This window comes from Rhodnius prolixus, unplaced genomic scaffold (genome assembly GCF_049639745.1).
Source record: "Rhodnius prolixus isolate KJV_2025 unplaced genomic scaffold, Rpr scaffold_2, whole genome shotgun sequence".
NCBI classification, from domain to species: domain Eukaryota; kingdom Metazoa; phylum Arthropoda; class Insecta; order Hemiptera; family Reduviidae; genus Rhodnius; species Rhodnius prolixus.
Genome location: NW_027411592.1, coordinates 42,765,063 through 42,789,654, shown reverse-complemented (window position 1 = coordinate 42,789,654; position 24,592 = coordinate 42,765,063). Strand labels below are relative to the sequence as shown.

Below are 24,592 nucleotides of genomic sequence, written 5' to 3'. Positions count from 1 at the left end.
ATTATTTTGTCAGGAAGTGCTATTAAAAAGAGCTCTAAAAGAGATTTTAGAGCGCTACAAGGTGCCAACTCACTTCAAGAGAGCGAAGGTTGTATTAAAACTGTCCGGTAGCTTTTACCAAGAAACCAAACGATTAATTCAAGCGTCTACGTTGAACAACTCGCCAAACTGAGCGATGAAGTTCAAGAAAAGTGGCCAGAATTGGCAAAGCGTAAGGGTGTTGTTTTCCAGCATGATAACGCAAAGCCCCACACATCTTTGGTCACCCACCAAAGATTATTGGAACTAGGTTGGGATGTGTTGTCACATCCACCATATAGCCCAGACCTTGAGCCTTCAGATTACCATTTATTTCGTTCCATGCAGATCTCCTTAAATCGTAAAATTTTTAATGATGCTGATGATGTAAAGTCACAATTAATTCGTTTTTTTGCTGGCAAAAATCGGAAGTTTTCTGAACATGGAATTATGACACTGCCTGAAATATGGCAAAAGGTCATCGACAAAAACGAAAAATGCTTAATTGAATAAAGTTATATTTTTAAGCAAAAATTTTGAATTTTCCTTCTTATTTAAAATCCACAATCACTTAGTTGCCAACCCAATATATTATTTGCGATAAAGCCAGATTATTTATTACTTATTATTACAAACGTTTGACTACTTCATAAAATAACAATTACTTTAATCGAAGAATGAACTTAAACCGACGATTTTTATTTAAAAATAAAAATAAATAAATAAAATCATTGGTGTATGTTGGTGTAAGCAATTTTTAAAAAAGTTTATGAATTTTTTAGCCTCATATTTTTTTATTATAACGTTTTCTTTTTCACCTGTAATTAATAGTTTGATTATTATAGATAAATAGATATTACAGTCAATCTAAGTTAAATGGTGTGCTACTTGAACAAATATTTTGTAAATAAAAATGGCCAGCATAAGGGTTTGTGACATCTAATAAATTCTTAAAAAATATTAATGAAAATTAATGCGGTAAAATTACTTAAATAATATCAATGAAGTATTAATGAAATGTTGGGTACTTGATGATTTGTGTACCTTTTGGCGTTTAATCAACCCTTATACTTAACATTTTAAACTGTAAGTTTTTAAGGAGATTTTTGTTAAACTTTAGCTTTAAGCTCTATGATACAATGGAACAGTTAAGAATCTCCTCTAATCTGTTACGCTTAAGATGATGCAGGTTGTGCGTTGCAAATAATATATATTTGCTCTACAGCATTCCTTTTTAAATAAAGTTTCAAAACAAAGGGACACTTTTCTTTGAGACGTGGCCATTGTATTTTCGTGAATCTGTTCAGATGGTTGTCTCCTGAATATTGTTGCAGCTTAGATCTCAATCTAAGCCCATCTCATGTAATAAAATCTTCAGTGGAAAATCAGTTGCTAATATCGTTATTTCGGCTCATTGAAGCATCTAAGAACTAACTAATCAGTCAACGAAATCCAAACTCTACATAACACTGATCGATCTAGATCTGTCCTTGCTTCTTAGACAAGTAGTAAGTCTAAGAAAGAAAAGAAGGACCTACTTGTTTTCTTGAGAAAACTCATCTTTCTATTACACTGCTTCATTTAGTGCTGTTATGCCTCTTTAATTACTAAATTTATAGTAATCGTCAAATTTTATTAAAATATAGTTATTTATTTAACAAGTGTGGAAAGTAGTACTTTTCCTCACGCAAGGCAGGGTTTGCACGCACGAGCGAGCGAAGCGAGGCGAGTGCAAGTGCCAATTGCCGAGTGTGAGGAAAATACTTTACACTAGAGTTAAATATTATATTTTTTCTGCAACCATTTATTAACTAATAAAATTAAAAATTTCATTTTTACAGTCTACAAAAAGTAATTTATTTATTATAAACATTTATTGTTATATTACAATTATTTACATTACTTACGTATTTACATTTCTTATTACATTTTCTGCTGTTTCTTTTATTGATGGAGGAGTGTTTTCTAAACAGGCATCACTAGAATCCATTTTAAATTTCTATAAGGTAACACTATAACCTTTTTAACTGTTATAATTAAAAATATCTAATTATTTATTAAAGTATTATTTTTATTTCTATATTCCTTTCAATTTTTATTTTATTTTTTAATATTCGTTTTTTAATTATTTAAATAAAATAAATTTAAATAAGCTTATTAGAGTTGTACACAAAATATTTATGTTAATAACAAAACTTCTTATATCAAGGAAGCACAATAAAGTTTTTCCACTCACTTGTGCGGAAAGTGACACTAATGGGAATTTCCCCCCACTAGTGTGGGAAGTTGGGCATTACACAGCTGATTTTAATTGAGTAATGAGAACTTCCCTACATGGTTGCAGAAAAAATAATTTTTCTATTGTTTATTCATGTCAGTATTTGTACTACGAAAAAGAATCCCTCACAATTTTTTTTTCTTTTTTATTAGGCAACGCAGTCAAATTTATTAGAAATTTTATATATATCAGTATAATATACATATATTGCTGTAACAAGGACGTTAATTTAATTATGCTTATTCTAATTAGAAAATTTGCCAATGTTTCAGGAGTTTTTATTGGCTATAGACGTCACATCGTCTGGAACTCCAGAAGAAAAACTAAAATGGGCGTTCAGAATGTACGACGTTGACGGTAACGGCGTCATAGACATTCAAGAAATGACAAAGATTGTACAGGTATCATTGGTTTTATATCTAATATATTTTCTACTGATTTTAACAAAAAAAGGTAAACGCTTTCTGTAAGTATGGTTTTTTGAAGAGCAGAATTCAGCGAGGAAATTGGGAATTTATTAATAACAACACAAAATTTTGTTCCTTGCTTATTTTTAGCTTTAAAAAGTACCAAGAAAAAAAAAGTAGATTGCAGAATTGATTGCTTATTTGTTTGTTTTGTGATGCTGCATTTGCTTCGTTTTTACTTCACCCAATAGTTGTTTCGAATACCGTGGCAGCAGAATGATGTTGTATGTCATTTAAAATCAAAAGCATAATGATTAAACGTTGTTTCCATGATTACGATCTATGCTTGAAACGACCCAATGAGACAACAAGATGCGAGCATGACAAACATTACAAGTAACTGAATCCCTCATTTTTAAATATAAGTATCAAATCAATAGTAATTGATTATAATTGGGGAAATGCGTTATGGCGAAAGGTTCCTTGGAGGCTCCTGAGAGGGACGCGATGTTTGGCCACAGACAATAATAAAGAAATGCAGAAAAATTTTACAAAGACAATTTTCATTACAAAGTTAGTCTTTTATTAGTCTTTATTCCGAAGATCAGAGCCGAACAAAAATGCTGAAAACTGCAAACGTTTCTTCAGTACACGTATTTATACATAATAATCGTAACACTTATTACGAGGGTCGTTTGAAAAGTCCTTGCAAAAATAAAAACTACTTAATTTTTTGGGGTAAACCTTTTTTATTTTTCAACATAGTCTCCTTTTAGGCTTATACACTTCGTCCAACGCTGCTCTAGTTTGTTGATCCCTTCCGAATAATAGGATTTGTCCAAGTCTGAAAAATAGCCATTCGTTTCTGCAATCACCTCCTCGTTTGAATAAAATCTTTTTCCCGCCAGCCATTTCTTCATATTGGGGAACAAATAGTAGTCCGAGGGAGCCAAGTCTGGAGAATAGGGGGGATGTGAAACGAGTTGGAACCCTATTTCCATTAATTTTGCGACCACAACTGCTGAGGTGTGAGCTGGTGCGTTGTCGTGATGGAAAAGGACTTTTTTGTGGGCCAATTGTGGGCGTTTTTCTTGCAGCTCGGTTTTCAAACGGTCCAATAACGATGAATAATATGCACCTGTAATAGTTTTACCCTTTTCCAGATAGTCGATGAGGATTATTCCTTGCGAATCCCAAAAGAAAGACAGTCGCCATAATCTTTCCGGCCGAAGAAACGGTCTTCGCCTTTTTTGGCGCAGATTCCCCCTTGGTAACCCATTGTTTAGATTGTTCTTTGGTCTCAGGAGTGTAGTGATGTATCCATGTTTCATCCACAGTGAAGAAACGACGCTTAAAGTCCTGCGGATTCTTCTGGAACAGCTGCAAACCGTCCTTGTAACACTTCACACGATTTCGTTTTTGGTCAAGCGTGAGCAATCGCGGCACCCATCTTGCGGATAGCTTTGTCATGTCCAAATGTTGATGTGAAATATTATGTACCCGTTCATTCGAGATGCCCACAGCACTAGCAATCTCACGCACCTTCACTCTTCTGTCATCCATCACCATATCATGTATTTTATCAATGATTTCTGGAGTAGTAACCTCAACAGGGCGTCCAGAACGTTCAGCGTCACTTGTGCCCATATGGCCACTCCGAAAATTTTGAAACCACTTATAAACTGTTCTAATCGAAGGTGCAGAGTCACCATAATGTTTATCAAGCTTCTCTTTAGTCTCCTGAGGCGTTTTGCCTTTCATTAAGTAGTGTTTAATCAACACACGAAATTCTTTTTCGTCCATTTTTTGAAAATCACTCGACTTCCTCGATTCAAACGAATGCCAAACACAAATAAATAGACCGATCTGGCTGAAACTTGGCGTGTGTTCTTCCAAGAGATGCTACTAACTAAACATAACCTCGATACGCGCCAGTGGTGCTATCTCTCTGACTTTGCACGGACTTTTCAAACGACCCTCGTATATAGCTGAAATTAGGCAATTAAGATTTTATTATTAATTAAACTTTAAAGTATTTTATCAGCTTCCAGCAGTTTGAAATAAGAACCGAATAATTCTAAATTCTCCTTCGAAACAGTTCATTGGGGACTCTGCTGCACCAAGAAACATCGAATTCAAAACAAAATAGAAACAAAATTTATATCTTTCTCATATACGTATGTACACTTTTTTTTCTTATGAACTGATCCTATTGTTGCAGGCGATTTATGACATGTTGGGAGCTTGTTCGTCAAATCGTCCAGCTGATTCAGCAGAGGAACGTGCAAAAAATATATTCGCCAAAATGGATGAAAACAACGATGGTCAACTAACACAAGATGAGTTCCTTAAAGGATGTCTCCAAGATGAAGAATTATCAAAAATGTTGGCGCCCTAAATATATTGATTATATTAAAGGGACAATTCAATTTCTTTATTGTTACTATTACTATGATTTTTTAATTGAACATTGTGTGATACCAACCATATTCGCTTAAATATATATATATAAATAATCTTATTTACTATAATTAAATAAAGAAAGAAATCTCGGCCCAGTTTGTAAAATAAAAATATTGTCTCAACATAAGATATGTATCTCTCTCACAATCTCTAATACCTCTCTCTCACAATCAATCCCTATCTTGTAGGCTCTACTAATCTAATATTATTATAACAATTGTATCAGTGAGTACGGCACCACCTCTCCTAGAATCCGACAGTAGATTTTATCTCGTCACTCCTACCTGCTCGGCCCTTGTGGACCAACGAAGGACATTCTCATGCATAAGCTTTATTTCTGACCAATATTACTTCGCTTTAATATGCAATTAATAATATGTTTCAAAAAAGTAATTCTAATAAATTGGGAAAAAAAGGAGCTTTTAAAAAAGATGAATTATAAAAAAAAAAAAAAACTCCTATTATTTATGTTTTTAAATTGTAAATAATAAAATTTTATATTAGGATTACAGACACACTGTTCTGTAAAACAGTGTTTAGTTCGAAAGGTATTTTTTACTTTTTTTTTTTTTTTGTTTTTTATTAAAAGAAAAGAAAAACAGTACTTTTCTTTAGTGGCCGCTATTGAGCGCTGCCTACCTCAAATGATATTTTTTTTTCTCCAAATATTGCCTCTACAAATGCACACATCATTTTTATTACCAAACATTTTTGAATTAAATAATAATTTATTTTATTTAATTTTGTATCTTTTACATACTACATGTTTTAAATTTAAAATAAATAACTTAGCAAAGTTTTGTACTTGCTGTACCCATGCATGTTTAATGTACAGAGCTCAATAGAAAAACACAAATGTATGTATCAATACATATAAACAAAAAGTAAGAAAATTTCAAACAAGTATCCAATGTTAAGATGTAACATTGCCGAGCTTTAAGCAAGTTTTTTCTCTTCTTATTTATTTTATTTTTTGAAGACAAAAATAAAATAAATAAACGGCATTGTAAATACGTGTTTCTGCAACTTTTTGCGAGTCAAAGAAACGGCTACAAGTGTTCAATTAACAATCAATTTTATGCCTATTTTGTGCAATTGTAAAATATTTTAGTGCTGGACACAATTTTGAAAAGGCAATTTTAAAATAAATTATATATATATATATATATAATATTTAAATTAATAATAAGAAATAAAATATTTTCCCACAACTGAAAGTAAATTACATTTGGTTTCTTATCCAAAACAATTGGGTTTAAACATTTTTAAAAGAAATCGATTTTTTGCTAAAGAAAAAGAAAAATTTGCGCACACCTAAAAAATCAATTTATAAATAAAAGTTTATCTTATTATATAAATGAAATAATAAATGAATTTTACCCGATTCATTTCACACTCAGAGTGTGGGACTTAAACATTTTTAAAAAAAGTTACAAACATAAAATAACAGTAGTGTTCAAAATACTTTTAGGACCTAAATATTTTATTTATTAACGAAATTTAAAAATTTTAATTAATTTTGGAAAACTAATAAATGTATACGATTGTGATTTTAAAAAACAATCTTTTACAAAAGTCCGAAAGTAGCTATTGCATTTACTTCAAATTCTCTCTCTTAGATTATTGCAGAAATAAATTTTGTTGTTGTGCCTTTTATATAAAATGTACTCTGTATTCTACAATATAAATATAAACAAGAAAACATTCCGTAGGTTATTTTAAGGGTAAACCATTTGGACTTACCAGTTTAGTTTTATTCTCGGGTATCGTTGCTTTCATTGACAAGCTGTTCTTCACAGTTAAAGGATTTCCCATCAGCATTTTCTCTCTAGATTTTATTCTACATTATCTGCCGGCTCGTGTTGAGACTAAGAACTAATTGGCCATCGATTTGCAAGAATTAAAACGAAATAAGCATAACGTTTCAACGATGCTTTGAGTCAAGAGTTTAGAACATTCACAACGAAAATTCGGAAAGTGAAAGTCCATAACTCGGTACTATCACCAGTTTTATCTTCAAACATTTCCAGACCGAGTTATTCTTTCTCTGCGGAGCATATCTTAAATCTTAAATGAAAAAAATAAAAATTCAGTTTAAGTAAAATATTTGAGAGAATTTTTCGCAAATGCGTTAGCACTGCTGTTTTTAGTAGATTAGGTAAAAGTAATAATATTTTTAAGTAAATAAAAATGAACAATAGTTATAATTATATTTTCATTTCTTTGAACGATGTATTTTAGGCTAAAAATGTTTAGTGGCCCTTCTAATCCATTTTCTCCTTGGGAATATTTAACATGTTTTTAATTTAAAAAGAAAAAAAAATAAGAATAAATAAACTGATTAATGTCAGTGTTTTTCATAAGAATATATTCTCTAAACGTGCACTATTCGACTTTTAGCATAAAACATTTAAAGAAAAATGAGAAAGACCTTTATAAATTACATTTGCTTAAAATATAAAAGTCCTGAAATGTACTTAATTATTTTACATAAGAGTATATTTTCATTATTTTGTATACTTTAATCGATAAAGTAATAAATTCTCAATTTGCTAATTGGAGATTTATGGATTTGCTTTTCTTCATACTTTTGTTTCGATTTACAAATTTAACTTTTTAAACTTTATATCATCTTGTAAACTGTGAATTATCGTTTTATATATATAATAATTGTTTATATTCGTAAATATATAAGACGATAATCTATACAAATTTAGTAATTATGTCATTATTTAAACAAAAGTTGGATCTTCGAAAAAGAATGTTTTGTTAAAAAAGTATTGTATAATTTGTTTTTTGTGTATGCTGTAAAATGTTGTATGAAAAAGGCATTCTCCTAATAAGAATTCAATGTTTAAATGTAATTCTAATATTTAAATTTTTAATTTTACCTTTCACCAGCCTTATACTTTTTATTTTTTAAACAATTACCAACCATTTTTAATTTTTTTCTTTTAATTCAAAACATTAAACGGCTTTATTATTGTTGAAGGAAATTGAAGTTTAAAGAATTTATTGTTTGATTAGTTTTAATATATTCATTAATTTTAATATTTCTTTTTTTTTATTTCAGATACCTACAAGTTTATATTTGTAGGTGAAACCAGAATCAATTTTTTCATTTAATTTTTAATAAAAATGGGAAAGCAAAATAGTAAATTGAAACCTGAAGTATTGGAAGACCTTAGACAGAATACTGAATTTACTGGTAAGTTATTACCTTACTTATATTTATGCCATTATAAATATTTTCAATATTATTTTTACGGAAAATGTTGTAATTGAAATTTTTTAGCAGATTGACTTTTGCAAATCTGTATAAGCAAAATTAAGATATTATAAACTTTTAAATTCATCGCCTTCAAAGACGGAGCATTCCTGGAACAAATATGTTCTTATTTATGTTCACGCTCTCAGGTGGAGGTGAAAAAAGTGTTGTAAACAGAAGGTGAAAAAATATGGAAGTTTTGAAATAATAAGCGACAACCTGGCAGTTCTTATTTTCACTTCAAAGAACGATTAGTTTGAAAATGGCAGTAAGAGAGTGTTGGTGTAGTGGTTATGAAGTGTGGAATTGTGCTTAGTGTCTTGGAAGTTCCCAAGCATTATTTGTTATAAATAATGTTAATTGTAAAGTATGTGGTTCCGTCTCGTTAAGCTCCTTCCTCACAAGTTAAGGACATATTTATGTCTCTTAGTTTGAAATGGCCAGACAATTGGCTGTAGAGAGGTGCATTTTATAAGAGTTCCAGCTGCTTTTTAACAATGACGCTTGCACATGCCATACCAATTAATTTTCGATACCAATTATAGAGGGAGTGTACGTCTTATAAGCTGTACAGGAGGATAATGGAATAGTCTGGACAGTGAAGTTGCCCAAAATCTGAATTTGGAAGTACAAAATCCTTTATCTACCACTCGAGGCTTGGTAGTTTAGCCATAGATGGCAGCAGAAGACACATACTTATTCACTTTTGAACAGACTTACCTGCAATATTCAACAAGCGTTTGCTACTCTGCTAATTTGTAATTTGTCAAACCGTAATTCCCAGATATTGGTGTTGTCAACTTGGGAAAGCAAAGCGCCCTTATAAAACTGTTTTGAAACCTAAGGCTTTATGGACCTTGAGAACAGCTGGAAGAGGATTTTATCCACATTCACCATCATCAAACTTCCATCCGGCTGTTAAGCCAGAGAAGAAAACCTTATTCATTGGTCCCTACTTAAGTACTAAGTCGATATGATGCAAAGAAAGGGCCACACAAAAAGACCAGCCCTTTTTAGTTGCTAGTTATTCAATAAGTATCTAACCTTAAGACTCTCATTCCATAATTTATACTTTCAAGTTCTAGCACCGTGGCTGTCCATTGCTGTGCCACCAACCTGTACACTTCTGCTTGTCCTACCTAAGCTATAGTAATTTTTATTTCAACTTTTATGGCAGGCCCTATCCCTTCGGCCACTACTAGAGAAACAGGTGCAACAGAATTTCCTTATTCTTTCTTCAGTAGCAAGTGCTATTTCTTTTCTTTTTTTTTCAGATGCAGAAATTCAAGAATGGTACAAAGGTTTTCTGAAAGACTGCCCAAGTGGACATTTGAGTGTAGACGAGTTTAAGAAAATATATGGAAATTTTTTCCCTTATGGCGATGCGTCAAAGGTTTAATTTTCATTTCATTTTTATTAATTGCCTTTCTTAATCACAATTTTATTTAGACTATAATTATTATATGTTTAAATTATCGTGATGTAAAATTATTAACCGTCTTCTGGCGCTAGTGACCATTGTGGTCGTTGGGCAAAAAAAAAACATAAAAATAAAACCAAAAATTACCATAATTGTATTCATTTATTGATTGCATTCGGTATTTTGTATTCAAACTTTTATAAATCACTTGTATATTACTTGAATCTTGTTTTTAAAATGTCTTATTAAATTAATAATTGTGAAATATTTAATTTATTCCAACTTCATAACCTGTTTAAGTACAGCGTTTTCCTAATCACTGAATATAAACGAAGTTGTTTTCGTTTATGTGTTCTCAAATTGCATCATCTAGATTAGGGCTAACACCAATCAATTATGTATGCCTTACTTAAATACATAAGAATGTTAATTTCGGCCTATTATTATTCTCTAGGGGAGCGACTCATCCTTTCCCTATTCAACCCCATGTATAGACTTCAAGAAAAGCAGATAATAAAGGGAGGTTTTGAACTGACTTAACTCTCTGTTTTTTGCATTTAACTTGTAAAAGGAGAGCTTGCCTGTAATGGACTTTACATTAACTCAGTGCAATCTTTTATATACAGCTGCAGGCCTATTTTCTCTGGGATTCTTTTCCGTAAATCCTTAGAGGGGTTTCCCCAATTCCAGTTTTGAATTGAATTTTATAAAATAAAACTATACATTTTGATGAACATTAATTTCTTATCTCCCATTTTCTATAGTTTTAGCAGATTGCGGACAAAATTCATTTTTACCAATAAGTTGATTCTTTTTTTTTTCAGTTTGCGGAACATGTATTTCGCACTTTTGACGCAAATGCAGATGGAACAATAGATTTCCGGGAATTCCTATGTGCGCTCTCTGTTACATCTCGAGGCAAACTCGAACAGAAATTGAAATGGGCTTTCAGTATGTACGATCTAGATGGTAATGGTTTTATATCCAGACAAGAAATGCTGGAAATTGTTACTGTAAGTAAATTGTACTTTTATTTTATTTTTTTAAATTTAATTTTAAAGCAGCCAGTTGTGTTTTCTGGTTACAATACTAGTTCAATTTATCTTTTTTATTTTGTGAACAGAAGAAACTATTGATTAGTAGTTTTACAACTACTGTTTTGGTGAGTTTAGTTTTACTGTGCTTACATGAGTTGAGGGTAATAAATAAATCATATTTTGGAAAAAAGATTTTTAAAAAAATATATTGACTAAATCAAAGGTTTTTTGATTTGATCAGTAAGTGACTGAAATTTTTTTGTTCTTTATTGAAGAATTTTACAACTGTACAACTAGTATAACAAGTAAAAAAGCTGAATGTACATTAAGTATGTGCATTGACTTAGCGTCAGCTCTGACTTGATTTCTTGAACGACGGCCATCCAGTGATGACCGCCTTAATAGGCCCTTAAGGCGTTAGGGAATACTGATTCTTTGGATAGCCGAAGTCAGGCATTCAGGTAGTCCACAGCTAACGGTGCCCTAAATGTCTAGAAAGGTTTGTGAGAAGATTTGAGGTTGAGAGAGCTTGGATAAGTGGATTAGAATGAGAGGATAGTTAGGAATGAAATTTTCGGCAACGGAGTTGGACTTTGGCGAAAATGAAGTGAATTTTTTAGTCGGTATGGGTAGGTTAGAGATGTGAAAGGGAGCATTGACTATAGTATGTAGGAGTTTAGGTTGTAAGGACAGTTGTAAGGAGTATGCGTTTGGCAGTTCAAGTCCATAAATCCATACTGGAAATCCTTCTCAATCATCCTACTTTCAGTTTTAGGCGATTTGCTGACTGCAACAGACGCCATAGCAACTTTTTTCATCAAGTTTCCTCCTTCAAACTTTAGTTGGACTGAATAGTCGACGCTCCAATTTTTCATCCATCGTATTCCACACCTACTCCTTCAATCAGATTAATTTTTGATTCTCAGTCCAATCAGCAATTAGTAACAATCGATTTCGAAAACATTTTTCGTTCTTTTGGACATTATTACCAAACGTAATTATTGTCTACATCTTGCTGTTAACAATAGTTTTTTCGTTTTCAATTTATCTTGAAAACCTGCCTCTGTGATAAGCACTATTCTTTAAATATGTTCCCATTACTTTACTTCCGCATATTATTAGACCAGATCTATGTAATATAAACTTTTGAATGTTTCAGGCCATTTATAAGATGGTTGGTTCAGTAATGAAAATGCCTGAAGACGAATCAACACCAGAAAAGAGGACGGATAAAATATTCAGACAAATGGATAAAAATCAAGATGGCAAATTATCATTGGAGGAATTTATCGAAGGAGCGAAAAGTGATCCATCAATTGTTCGACTATTGCAGTGTGATCCGCAAGCCCAGTGAGAGTGTCGCTGTGCAAAGTTTTAAATTCTCGCGCCCGCCCACCTGCCCCGTCGACTGACGAAGGCTCTTGTAATTATGCAATGTACAAATTAAGTTATTTGTTTTTCGATCTTTTTTTTTCTTTTTTTTTTTAAAAAAATAAAGTTTTATTATAAAATTTAAAAAAAAATAAACTGTGAAACTTAATTGAAATTCTTATTATGAAAACAAGGATAACGTAGGAATAAAAAAAATTTTCTGTTCTTTTAACTTTGGTTTTAGATCTAGATGTAATTTGAAAAATATAAATTTGTTTTGAGAGAAATCAAACGCTTGATACCACCGACGCCCGCACCACGCTAATAAGTATAGCAGGCTCACAGTATAATTAATATTTATTTCTCGTGTAACATTATTTTCGTTTAGTTCATTTTTGTTTTTATTTTGTAATAATAGTATTTTAAAAAATAAATAAATAAAATCAGGTGTACTAGTATGAGCCTACTTTTATCTTCGGCCCGGGCAATGAATCTTAATACTGGATCCAATGAAAATTTAAAAAAAAAAGTAATAACTAGGTATATAATTCATGTTTAAGTAATATTTATTTAAAATTTATGGAAAATTAAACATTTACAAAAAAAATAAAAGCCAAAATTTTTTGGCATAAAGCTGCTCCTGTGATTTAAATTTGTTTTTGTAATTAAAATTCGAAAACAGTTTTATTTATGGAAGTAGCTATTTAGCAAGAGAATAGCCTAGTTTGTAAAAATAAAAAAAAAATTATTCCCCTTTTTTTAAAAAAAAGAGGGGGATTATAAGGTCTTCCTCAGTCAGGATTCATCACAGTCTGATTTGTTATTAACTGAAATATATATATATATATATATATATTAATGAATATTTTTAATTATTAATCAATTATACATTAGTTAGTAATAACAAAGTTATTGTGTAAATAAAATACAGACGGTTACGTCTGTTCATTGTTAAAATAAAAAAAGCAATACACTAATTAGTCTAAACATTTTTTATCAAACTTTTTTCGGCGATAGAGATATTTCTAAAAAGGGGGAAAAAAAAGAATATTTAAAAATAGTATTAATAGTATATTGATTAGAAAGTAGACTCAAAATAGACACCTGAATGAAAGACACAAACTGCGTTCTGTAATCTATTATTTAAATTATATTTAGCACGATTATTTATTATTATTTTCTTTATTTTAATTTTTTGGAAAATTCCTTTTTGTTTATTTATTTATTATTATTATTTTTTTTTTTTTGAATAATAATTCCTTTCAATCAACTTTTTAGTTTTAATTACAAAATTTAAGTTCTCGGATACTACAAAAATATAGATTTAATAAAATTGACCGTTTTATCGGGGGAACGGAATATTGCTCACTCTCTCGGCTGTGGCCTTAAAAAAAAAAAAATACTTTTCAAAAACTAAGTAAATAAATTTAAAAAAAAAATCTTTATGACATGAGTTCATATCATTGTACAGAAGTTGCAACCAGACTTGCTGGTCATCTTCAAGTAATGCACATGCAACATATGAATCGTGCTACTCCAATTTGAGAAATATTTTTAATTAATTCATTTGAAAATAATTAAAGTAATGAAATGACGGAAAAAAAATAACATTCTGTAATATACGTACATTTAATTTTTAAGAATAATTTTTTTAGAACATAGTACTTTTCAAATCGGTGTCGAAAGATACGTGTGTAATCTGCCCTTCTCCCTCCCCCTTTTTCAACCCCTCCAAATACTACTTTTTTCAATCTAATTTTCTAAATGTAAATCCTACTTTTTAATTTTTTTTTTTTATTATAATTGGCAAGGCTTCCACAAACAAATGTTTATGCCATTTTATTAATAGATGATTACAGCACTTTAATTAAAGTTACTGCACGGAATGTTTATTTCTCGTTAAATGTTCATCTTTTTAATAAAATTCTAAATATACTATAAATGTGTTTTTGTCTTAAATGTTTTTCGAAAAAATTTACCGTTACATCTTGAAAAATATATTTCATACATTTGGTCTATTACCTTCTTAAAAAATGATCTGGGTAATATGAATAAAACTGAGAAGTGTACAGTATTTTTTAGCGTTAACATAAAGTTGAACTACACTTTGACGGCATAAAAAATGTTTGTAGTGCATTGGACGGAGGAAGTTGATAATTTTTTAAACAGAAATAACGAATAAAGAAATTTTCAGTTAAAACTTAGTTTTCATTTTAATCCGGCGCATTTCTAAACGTACTTCCCTCGCTACCCAAAAATTACACTCAACTAGGAAATATTTTCTTTCAAAAACTATTTTTTTTTCTTATTTTTTTTTTAAAGAAGTTTCAAAATTTGTATTATTTAATTATTAGTAAAAGTGATTGAGTAAAAGTGGTCCTAAAAGTAATAGTATTTGGAGCAATCTTACACACATTTACGATTACATATTAGAAGGAAATAAAAAGGCGTTTTTGAAAAAGCCAACGCTTGCGACTAAGAGAATAATTATGCGTTGCACATAATAACTTTAGTGCAAGCTCAGCAGTATTAGACTCATGATAGATCTCTCACTAGAAATGCACGCGCTTTTCTTTTTTTTATTCGTATCACCCAATCTCGGCGAGAGTAAATTTGAATAAAAAGAAGAAATTTACTTCAACTTTTGTCCTCGAATCTTCTGCAAATTCACATGCAAATGTCTAATTAAGAAATGAAGTGAAACTTTGCAAAAATCTTTCTTGCTATGTGAAATAACTTATTCAGTTTTTGTTATTTCTTCCTTTTTTTTTTAACTTAATTTATCTACTTTATTTAATTAATAATGACTTTCGTCAATCTTGTTTTATTTCACTATTTATAAATCAATTTTAGAATTATTTTCAATTATTAATTTTATAATTGGTAAAACAACTTCATCCTATTTAACTCATATTCTAGTTTTTATTGGGTAAAAATGAAATTTTTTTTTATGTATGAGTATTAAATCGTTTGTGATGATCGCATATTATTTATTTAAGATATTATATTACTTGTGTTTTTTTTTTTATATCCAATAAATGATTATTATAGTAAAAAGAAATGTTTCAATAAAAAATATATGTATAAAACTATCCTAAAAAACAATTAATTTGGTGATATTTTTAATATTAGATGTTCTTTGAATAATATATACCAATTTTTTTTTTAAATAAAATGTATATAATATATATATAATGTTGAAATAATAATAATTATGATGCCTTTTCTTCTTAATATTTAATAAAGGGAAAAAAAACATGTTTTGTAAAATATTACTGTTCAAAAAAGAAAAAATCAATACTTCAAAATAATAATTATCAGAGAATATAAATGTAAGCATAGATAAAATCCCTATTTTACGGTTGTTATCAATTTATGGTCTTTTTTTTAGATTTAGTAAATTAAGTACTTTTAATACTTTGCCTGCACTCTTATAGAATTAGATACTTTAGAACTTTATTTATTGATTGAGATGATCTTGAATTTTGAATAAACGTCCCTGATTTGCCCTGTGAATAAGATTTATCTAGAAGTAAATTCATTTAAAACGCTTCAAACATCATTAAGTTAAATGTAATCCAACAAGTTTTGTAATTTAAAGCAAAACAAAAACAAACTTAATGCAATCATTCAGGATATTTTTGGCGTATTTTGCAATTGCAAAAACGAAACAAAAATCATTCTAATATTGCAATAAGTACAGTCACTGTCCTGTACCGAGTTTTTTACTGCCCTATTCAGCATTTTTAGTCATAAAGGGATGTATTGTTTCCTTTTTAGATCAATACCCACCCTTAATTATGCCTTTCACTACTTTATTCTCTTGTTATTCTCACTTATGAATCTTAGCTGCCATGACTTACATTGTCGTGGTGACCAGTTGTCATCCCTATATTATTATTAAGCGTATATTGATTTCATACTGGAATGATTTCTGTTTTTTTATTGGTACATAAAAAGCACATTATACTCTCTTGAAATGTAATTTCTTGTATAGATCTAATTTTTCCTAATTAGTATACGAAATTTAAAAAGCATCATAATGATTCAGTTTTGGGGGTTACTTGGCGTGTTTAAAGAGTGTGGAATAGTAATAATAGTTTGCTGGCTTTTGTTAGGAAAAAATTAATATTTAAGTGTGACCATCCTCTGGCCGAACACGTCACCTAAAATGGAAGTAAATATACTATTAAATTTTTACTTGCTTTACATGAGCGAATTTGAAAGGCCATCGTTGTGAACAATTAAAAAATTGAACTTTTGCTAGTATTAAGGCTTTCAATTCAGGCGATAAAGTGCCAATAAAAAGGCAGGAGAAAGGTGCTGGGTTTCTGACTGCAATTTCTGCTTGAAAAGTTTGGTGTAAACCCCCTCCACCTATAAACCAATATGTTTGGTTCAACATCCAAAAGCATTCTGACAAATGGCATAGCAAAACAAGATTCCTGCGGTATGTTATTATACCAAATTTTTTGGCTGAATCATTTCTGCTGTAAATTATTGTCCATTGCTGTTTACTCTAATTCTGAAATCATGGCAAAATGAGACTCTGTAGCTGGGAGCTAGATTTAGGCCAATCATATTAACGTAAGAAATGTTTGCGAGTAGTTTTAATGGGAAGTACTAAATGCTGCAGAATATAAAGCCTGAATATCCATCTTTCGAATAATAATCAAAAAACTATTTCCAAAATATATAGACATTCTGCTATTTCTTCTTTAAAAGTCTTCTTGGAATGTAGATTTCATCAATGGTAGAAATAATCACATGAAGCAAAATGAATACGGCCCCATGGATATACATGAAAAGAAAATTAACTGTACCAAGAATAAGTAAGGCGTCTTCATTGATTGTACATGACAAACACTTATTACAACCTCTCTGAACACATAGACCTGGCTTGGCGCGGTGCCTTTCATCCCTTCGATGGATTCCTTGTTAAGTGCATTTTATGCTAGACCCAAGTATAGAACCATTAACGTTACTTGAATTTTCTATACTTGAGAAAAAAAAATGGTGGAAAAATAATGTTTTAAAAATTTCCACCTTATTGTCGCCGTGGGGGCAACACTCTGTTTCTAATTGCACGTATTAATGAATTTAATCCAAACAAATGCGTATAAAAATTATCAATTTGCAGTTGAGTTATTAACATTATTGGATTTTTTGTCTCCAAAGCCCCCTCAACAAGTGAACGTCTCACAGGTCAATAAAACTTGACATTGATCCGAAAGATGTTCTTTCATGGACAGTTTTTCTCAATATAGATGCAAATTTATAGGCAAAGTGTTAAAAGAATAGTCATTTCTTGTTATTAGATTGTACTGTATTAGGTCTGTTCCATCAGAGATCAAACTGATTTCCAATTTTTCCTCCGCTATTTTATCAGAAACCAAATCAAATTCAAATTGATTTTTGATCGATTAGTGCAGTCAGATAATCAAACTGTGCATAACAATTTTGGCAAGTTGACCGCTAGTTTTTCCTGCTGTAGGAAGTTTTCAAAAATTTTTGGGCATGCATAAAGTATTATAAATTGTTCCATCAGAACCAAAATCCAAATCGATTTCTAATATGGATAGTATATCCGCACTAATTACTAAATCACAAACTAATTGGCAACTAATCACGAATTTCCTGATGGAAGAAACCTACTTAGCAAATGTCAAGAATAAAAGAAACCAAATTTCTTGTCCATATAAATTGTTATTAAAGTTTATATAATATATTGTCAAATTTTTGAAAACAAAAACAATAGAAATTAATTTGGCCTAATTATCAATTAATAACAGAATGTATTATTAAATTTGCAACGTGTTGTTCGTTACAAGCATAGCTATCATCAAAAGGAATTAATTAGAAACAAAAAATAATAAAAGCACGTCACACTTATTTCTGAGCGTGGTTAGAATTTAGTTTTTATAAATTTAGAAGTATTCTCTTCACACTCTTTCACTCTACTTTTTCTCCCCGTACCCATGTAAAAAAGTTGCATATGTACACTAATTTACATTCATACATGTAAACAACTTTAAATAACAATTTTAATGTTTGCAAATTCATATTCTTCCATTTTTTTAAACATAATAATTTTTAAAAATGACTAAAAAGTGTAAAATTAGTGGAATTTAAATAAAAATAGTAAGTGGCATCGCAATGCAAAAAAAAAAAGTTATTTGTTATTATGATCTTAATTTGTCTAGTCTAATATCTATTGGAACTGTCAATGAAACATATAATCTTTTAATAAAGATAAATGGTGGTACCTTCTTAATTTTTTCATTAGTGTACATATAAATGTATATGTGTATTGTATCACCGAAATTAAAACTTGGATTTAATTCTTTTTTTTCTTCTTCTTCTCTTCTTCATAAAATTAGCTTTTTCGACATTTTTAAACAAATTAACAATTCTTATGTGATAATATGTGTGTGTATGTTTCAGATATTTTGAAAGGAATATTGTAAATGTACTAGATTTGTAAGTTTTTATTCTTTACTTAAAATTTTGTTTAGTTTTCCCCTCTTAAGAAAAGCAATGTAGATTTTGAAAATTTCTCTATTATGTATGAAAAAATATTTAAAAAAAAAATCACTTTATTACAAAATCTGATAATAAGTATATTGTGTATGTAAATGTAATGAACTAGAATGTATGCATCAAGTGTGAATGTAATTTCAATGTATCTTGTGAGAATGTTGCAATTATGCGCGTGTAATTTTTTCCTTGTTAATAAAAATCGAATAAAAATAGACGATGAGTGTTTTGTTTTTTGTATTTAATAATAATTTTCTTATTAACGGTAGTGTTCAAATAGTACTTTATTCATTATGCCGTTTTTATTTTGATTATATGCTCTTACTTACCTAGGTACCATTATTTCTGTAAGTGTTTATGGTGTCTTCAGCACTTGTTTCCAATAAAATCTGTCAGGAATGTACTCGAGTTGGCCAATACTAGTTCCACTTCTTTTTCATAGTTAACTGGAAATAAAATAGTATTCACCCGGTACACCAGTTTTTGCTTCAGTCCCGAAAGAGGGGAATTAAAAGATTTTTCCTCCACCGATAAGTTCGGAGCATGGGTGGGTGGGATTTGATGTGCCAGCCTTGAGGACGAAGGCAATTGTGTGTACCTAATAAATTACATTTTATAACTAAGAATGAATAAATCCTTAGGTTACTATTTAGCAAACACGATAATGTAGTATATTTGAGCATTTTTAACATTTTGTATTTTATCTGTGCATTCCCACCCAGCTGGATCGTAGATCGTCTAGTCTACTAGATTAGACTAGACTAAATAGACTAGTCTACTTGAAGCAATCAATCCAATGACAAAATTCCTTCATTCAGGGGGCTTGTTAATTATTTAGTGATTAATTGCAGGTTTATATATAATATATCTAAAAGTATTATTTTCACTTTTTTAATTTTAAGCCGGGTCAACATCTCAAGTTACTGGAGGCTTTTTCAGTGCACTGCCGACTGTGGACAGTATTTTCCCGTTACAGATAATACTGTCCATCACCGTACATCGAGCTCCTAGTTCTAGAAATAGAAAATTGGAGAGCTGGCTGGGATCTTCACACGGAGTTTAAGATGTCCCAAATGTATTTGAGTGAGTAAGCAAAAAAAAGTTTTGATTTCAAAACTTGTTTAATACCCTTGCCATACCATGAGTGCACTCATTGTTGGCAATAAATATTCAATAGATTTAGTGTTGCAACATTTTTGTTTGATCTCTGAAAAATAATAAAAGGTGATTCTTTTCAAATTGCAAGTATTAATTTTTTTCTTCATGTTTATGTATAGGTGGTTGCTCTCCATTTGTGTCCAATTTTCTAGGATATGTAAGACAGAAAAATATGATTGATAATCAGGAACTTAAATCTTTCACGCCTTGTAATCTTTCATATCTTCATTGTAAAATTGTCCCTGGTTGTACAAGAAATCGCAAATTATGTTAAAAGAAGCAGAGAAAAACATGTTTATCTAAAGAAATAAATCTCTCGCAAACCCTTAAAATTCCCGAATACATTGCTCACTACAAATTTATATACAATATATATATAGAATTTATTTTGGTTGTATGTGGTTTTAGTAATTACTAATTACTAAAATGTAAATAATATTGTTGATACCCTGATTTATACTTTAAAAACAAATTCTGGAAACGAGCTGATCTTCTAATCTATGAAGATAAAGAAGCATTTTTAGCATTTAAGAAATCTACAGTGTTAGACCAATGAAATTAACGATTTTATCCAGCACTACGAATCCAACCGTTCAATATAATTTTTAATCATACATTTGTTTGGTTACAACCTCTTATTTCTAATGAAGCTCCTAAAGATGAAGTGCCTAAATAGTACCTTAAACGGAGTGAAATACCAAAGAAAATTTATCTTCAAAAAGTACTTTTCTCCATTAACTGTAAAACCTTTTTATCCTAATTTGCGGCTTAACCAGTTGCTTGTATTTATTATGATAAATATGTTTCTCGATATAACCTCAGATTTTGTTATTTGTAAAAGTATTAAGTTATAAATAACGAGGCGGAAAAAAGAATAGAAATTATAATAGCTTTAATAGAGCAGTTGTATATTTATGAAGAATATAAAGAACTGTTATTTCCGTAAGTATTATTAAATAAGTATTAGTACGTATGCTTATTTCATTAGTATTATTTATGGTTGTTTGACTTAACTTTAAACTCGTAAACTGATAAGGATTTGTACAGGACTGTTAAAGTAAATCTTAAGCAAACGCCAACGTGTTCATTTCACACATTATGAACATTCGTCAAATACTGTACTGATTGTTGATTGTATTTCAAAAATTCCGAATTGAGAAATGGTCTATAATTGTGAAATAATGAACTAGTAGTGAAATATTTTTTCCACTCAAGAGAATTTTTTTATACCCTTTTCAATTCACAAACTCTCATGGAGGGCAAGTTTCATATTAATCCTTTTTATAATCACACTGGTTCAAAATCCTGAAAGTTAACAAAAGAAACTTTCCAACAGCTTCTTATAGAAAAATATCTTGTCCAAATTCGACATAGGAAAAATGTAGTTTCTTTACTTAATCTAGTACATTTACAATATTCGTTTGAAAATATTTAAGAGCTACGTAAGTTTATCGAACAAAACACCTTCTTGAATATTTTTATTTAATAATTATCTATACTTAGATTTAAGCTGAAATACTTTTGAGGATCTTTCGAAAAGTAATATATTTTTATTTAAATAATTTATTTAAAGAAACATGAAAATATAAGGCAGGTAAATAATGTGTTTTATTTCCGGTTTTGCTCTGTTTGCAAAGAAACTATAGTTTGTTTTCGCAAACAATATTTATCTTGAGCAGAAAAGGAAAAAAAAAAATGTTTATTAACTACATTTTGGGAATGGTCTTACACTTAACGTACAACACAAGTTCATTCACTGAATTTATAACATTTGAACTCATCAGCACTCCACCATTATAACATTAGCTCGAATCGTTCTTGATAATGTTGCCTTTTCTGAAAAATAATAGAAAAAATTGTCAAAATACATTGCACTCATCAATAGTTTCTAATTATAATCATAAATCAGTTTTAAAGATATTATGATCATAATTTTTCCTCTTAATCTGACGAAATTCAAAGTATCATTAAAATATCATTTTGAATTAAAAAAAAAAAATCCACAAAATTGTAAGAAAAAAAAAATTCTCTGAGTACATGCACACTCGCTAAATTTGTGTTCGACATTCCAAAGCATTATACGAGTAAATATTATTATAAATTAATGAGCAATTACTTATAATGTGTGTCCTAATTAGGTTCTTAAGCTCTTTATTTACATAGTTTATGGGTAACAATAAAAGAAATAAGTTAAATCTCAAAGAAATATTAGCAGCCGTTTAGGATTCAAAGTCTGTTGTGAAATTCAGGTCACAGGACAACCTCATTCTGAAATCATCTGGTGTGAACACACTCTTTCTTTTGCATTCAAGATTCTAAAAACAATATTTTATTTATTCCTACCAACCCTACAGAGTTTTTAAAACAATACACTAAAAGTTAACAGGGAACCTACCCCACAATGTTACTTATGAGAATGATTGTATGTAATGTACATACTAAGTTTTCAAAAATTCAATCCCGAAAATCTTAAAAAAGTGAAGTTAAAATGGAATAAAGACCAACTTCGGATTGAGAAATTCAATTCAAAATTGGAATTTTAATACCCCCATAACCCTCCTTTATCCATACAAAAGAGATAGGACTATTCTTTACAAAAAAAAAGAAGACATTTTAGAGAGCACCTAATGATCCCTTCTTCTTGAAGTACTCTTGATAGAATTAGTCCCAAAGTTGATTCTTAATGAAATTATGTAGATGTCAAGACATCACAAAATATAGAAATGGCTCTTTTAAGGTCAGCTTTAGAAAAATTACCAGCTGTTTCTCCAAGAAGTATCCTTCGTCGAATTTTCTTAGCGAATTATTTCAAATAAAAAATGTAGCTGTTCATTTATAAAGAAAACAATTGGAGTCGTTTTCGAGAAAACATTCAATAAAAAAACGTTCAGTAAAGACCGAATTCCGATTGACCAATTTAGCCTCAGACCTCATTGTAGTCGTTATTTGTTTGTCGTCTAAACGAAATAATTAATTTCAACTTTAAGAATTTTTTTTTTTTTTTTGAGTTATAGTGTTACTATTTTTTGAAAAGCGGTTGACAATATATATGTTATCTTGTTCAAATATAATATATATAAAAAGTAAAGCAAGGCGTCACGGTTAGCCGAGCGGTTAGAGGCGAGACCTGTAAAGCTAACATGTATTGTAATACTGGATTCGCTTCTTAGGCCTTGGATTTTATTTAATGGTTAATAAAAGAAATTTACGTAAAGTAAGTTTGCTAATCGCCTCCGTCCACGACACCTAATTGGATGTAAAGCCCGCCTGAAAAATTAGGCAATTACTAAAAAGTAAAGCAATGAGGTGACTAGCAAACTCACTCTACTATTAATTTCACTATTAATCATTAAATAAAATCCAAGGCCTAGACTGGGAATCGAACCCCAGGGCTGCAATACTATTAGTTTTGCGGACCTCGCCTATAATCGCTCGGCTACCGTGGTACCTGACAATATTTATTTATATTCATTTTATTTAAGAAAGTGAAACAAACCTCACTGTTTAGAAAAGGATAGATTTGTACTTTCTATTATAAAAATCCTTAGTGTGTTCTGAGTGCCAGGTGTTCGCCCAGTGTGATGTATACATTAGGGCAGAATCGCTGTCCAGCCTTCTTGGAAGCCTGTAAGAGTAAGAGAATGGATACGTGTTCCTAGCATAACTACGCAGTGCCCGTTCAGCCCAGGTCTGTGGCCGAGGTGGTTCTACTTCCAAACCTCTTTGCCGACGGTCCAAATAGTCTATATAATCATCATAATAGTTGTGCATATAAGTGTAAATATAATCGTATTGGAGAAACGTTGGACGAGCCCAATGCTTGTTCAATTTCTTCTTCATATAGGTCACCTTAAATCAGAAATATTTGAATAAGATTAATAACAAAAAAAATATTTAAAATATAATTATTTTCAATACATAGTGAATCAAATTTAAAAATAAATGTATCCGTTGAAATTAAGAACTATTTTTCTCTAAACATAACTCTTTTCTAGAAAGAAAACTAGAAAGAAAAAATGAGATAAAAAAAGAAATTCCAAAAGTCAGAATCTAATTTCTCTGATTTCCTACAATTTTCTCCTCAAATAAATTAGACAACAAACTGATCTCCACTGTTCGTTTTTCCATCACCCTCGACTGAATGTAGTGTTTTAAAGTACGCTTCATGAAATTTACAAAAATATATAGTTTTAATATCCCCACCTCCAAAAAAATATAAATTTATTCAGAAAAATATAATAATTATTGAGTGTATATATTTTAAATGCCCCACATCTTAAGAAGTAGGCAAGGTTTGTGTTAAGAAGAAGATAATAATACAAAAATAACGAATGATAGTTGATTTGAAAACGGAGTGTTTATTTGAATTCTTCATCACGATACAGTGGATCTTTTTTCGTTTTTCGATATTTTGATCATTTTCTATTATATTATTAATTTGTTTACTAATACTAAATACTAATACTAATAATACCTAATATTTGTGATATATTATATTATCTCTTATAATAATTTTGAACATTATAAAAATTAAAAAAATAGTTGTGTTGAACAAAATTAATATTTCAAAATGAATTGAAAATTTAAGAATGAATTTCCGAAAAACAGATTAAGCATAGTCTTCTGCATAATTTG

The 24,592-nt window shown here is 30.0% G+C and overlaps 3 protein-coding genes across 11 annotated transcripts in view; 2 read left to right on the top strand and 1 right to left on the bottom strand.

Moving 5' to 3' along the window:
• Positions 1-8,030, top strand: part of LOC141449705 (neuronal calcium sensor 2) — a 419,318-nt gene extending 411,288 nt beyond the window's left edge. For all 5 annotated transcript variants that reach the window (XM_074119368.1, XM_074119367.1, XM_074119369.1 and 2 more), the window contains 2 exons: positions 2,569-2,697; positions 4,925-8,030. In XM_074119368.1, coding sequence (XP_073975469.1) covers positions 2,569-2,697; positions 4,925-5,101 — 306 coding nt within the window. In that variant the 3' untranslated portion in view covers positions 5,102-8,030. The remainder of the gene's footprint in view (positions 1-2,568; positions 2,698-4,924) is intronic.
• The window catches only part of Nca (neurocalcin homolog), a 430,495-nt gene extending 411,479 nt beyond the window's left edge, over positions 1-19,016 (top strand). For 2 of the 3 annotated variants that reach the window (XM_074119362.1, XM_074119365.1), the window contains exons 2-5: positions 8,240-8,374; positions 9,709-9,827; positions 10,679-10,867; positions 12,051-19,016. In XM_074119362.1, coding sequence (XP_073975463.1) covers positions 8,305-8,374; positions 9,709-9,827; positions 10,679-10,867; positions 12,051-12,245 — 573 coding nt within the window. In that variant the 5' untranslated portion in view covers positions 8,240-8,304 and the 3' untranslated portion in view covers positions 12,246-19,016. Of the gene's footprint in view, positions 1-7,184; positions 7,325-8,239; positions 8,375-9,708; positions 9,828-10,678; positions 10,868-12,050 lie in introns of those variants that run through there. The other variant, XM_074119364.1, reaches the window with a different exon arrangement.
• Positions 19,017-21,155: 2,139 nt separating this feature from the next.
• fln (flightin) overlaps positions 21,156-24,592 on the bottom strand; it is a 23,367-nt gene continuing 19,930 nt past the window's right edge. For all 3 annotated transcript variants that reach the window (XM_074119371.1, XM_074119372.1, XM_074119374.1), the window contains exons 3-4: positions 23,454-23,806; positions 21,156-21,793 (exon numbers count right to left, since the gene is read on the bottom strand). In XM_074119371.1, coding sequence (XP_073975472.1) covers positions 23,462-23,806 — 345 coding nt within the window. In that variant the 3' untranslated portion in view covers positions 21,156-21,793; positions 23,454-23,461. The remainder of the gene's footprint in view (positions 21,794-23,453; positions 23,807-24,592) is intronic.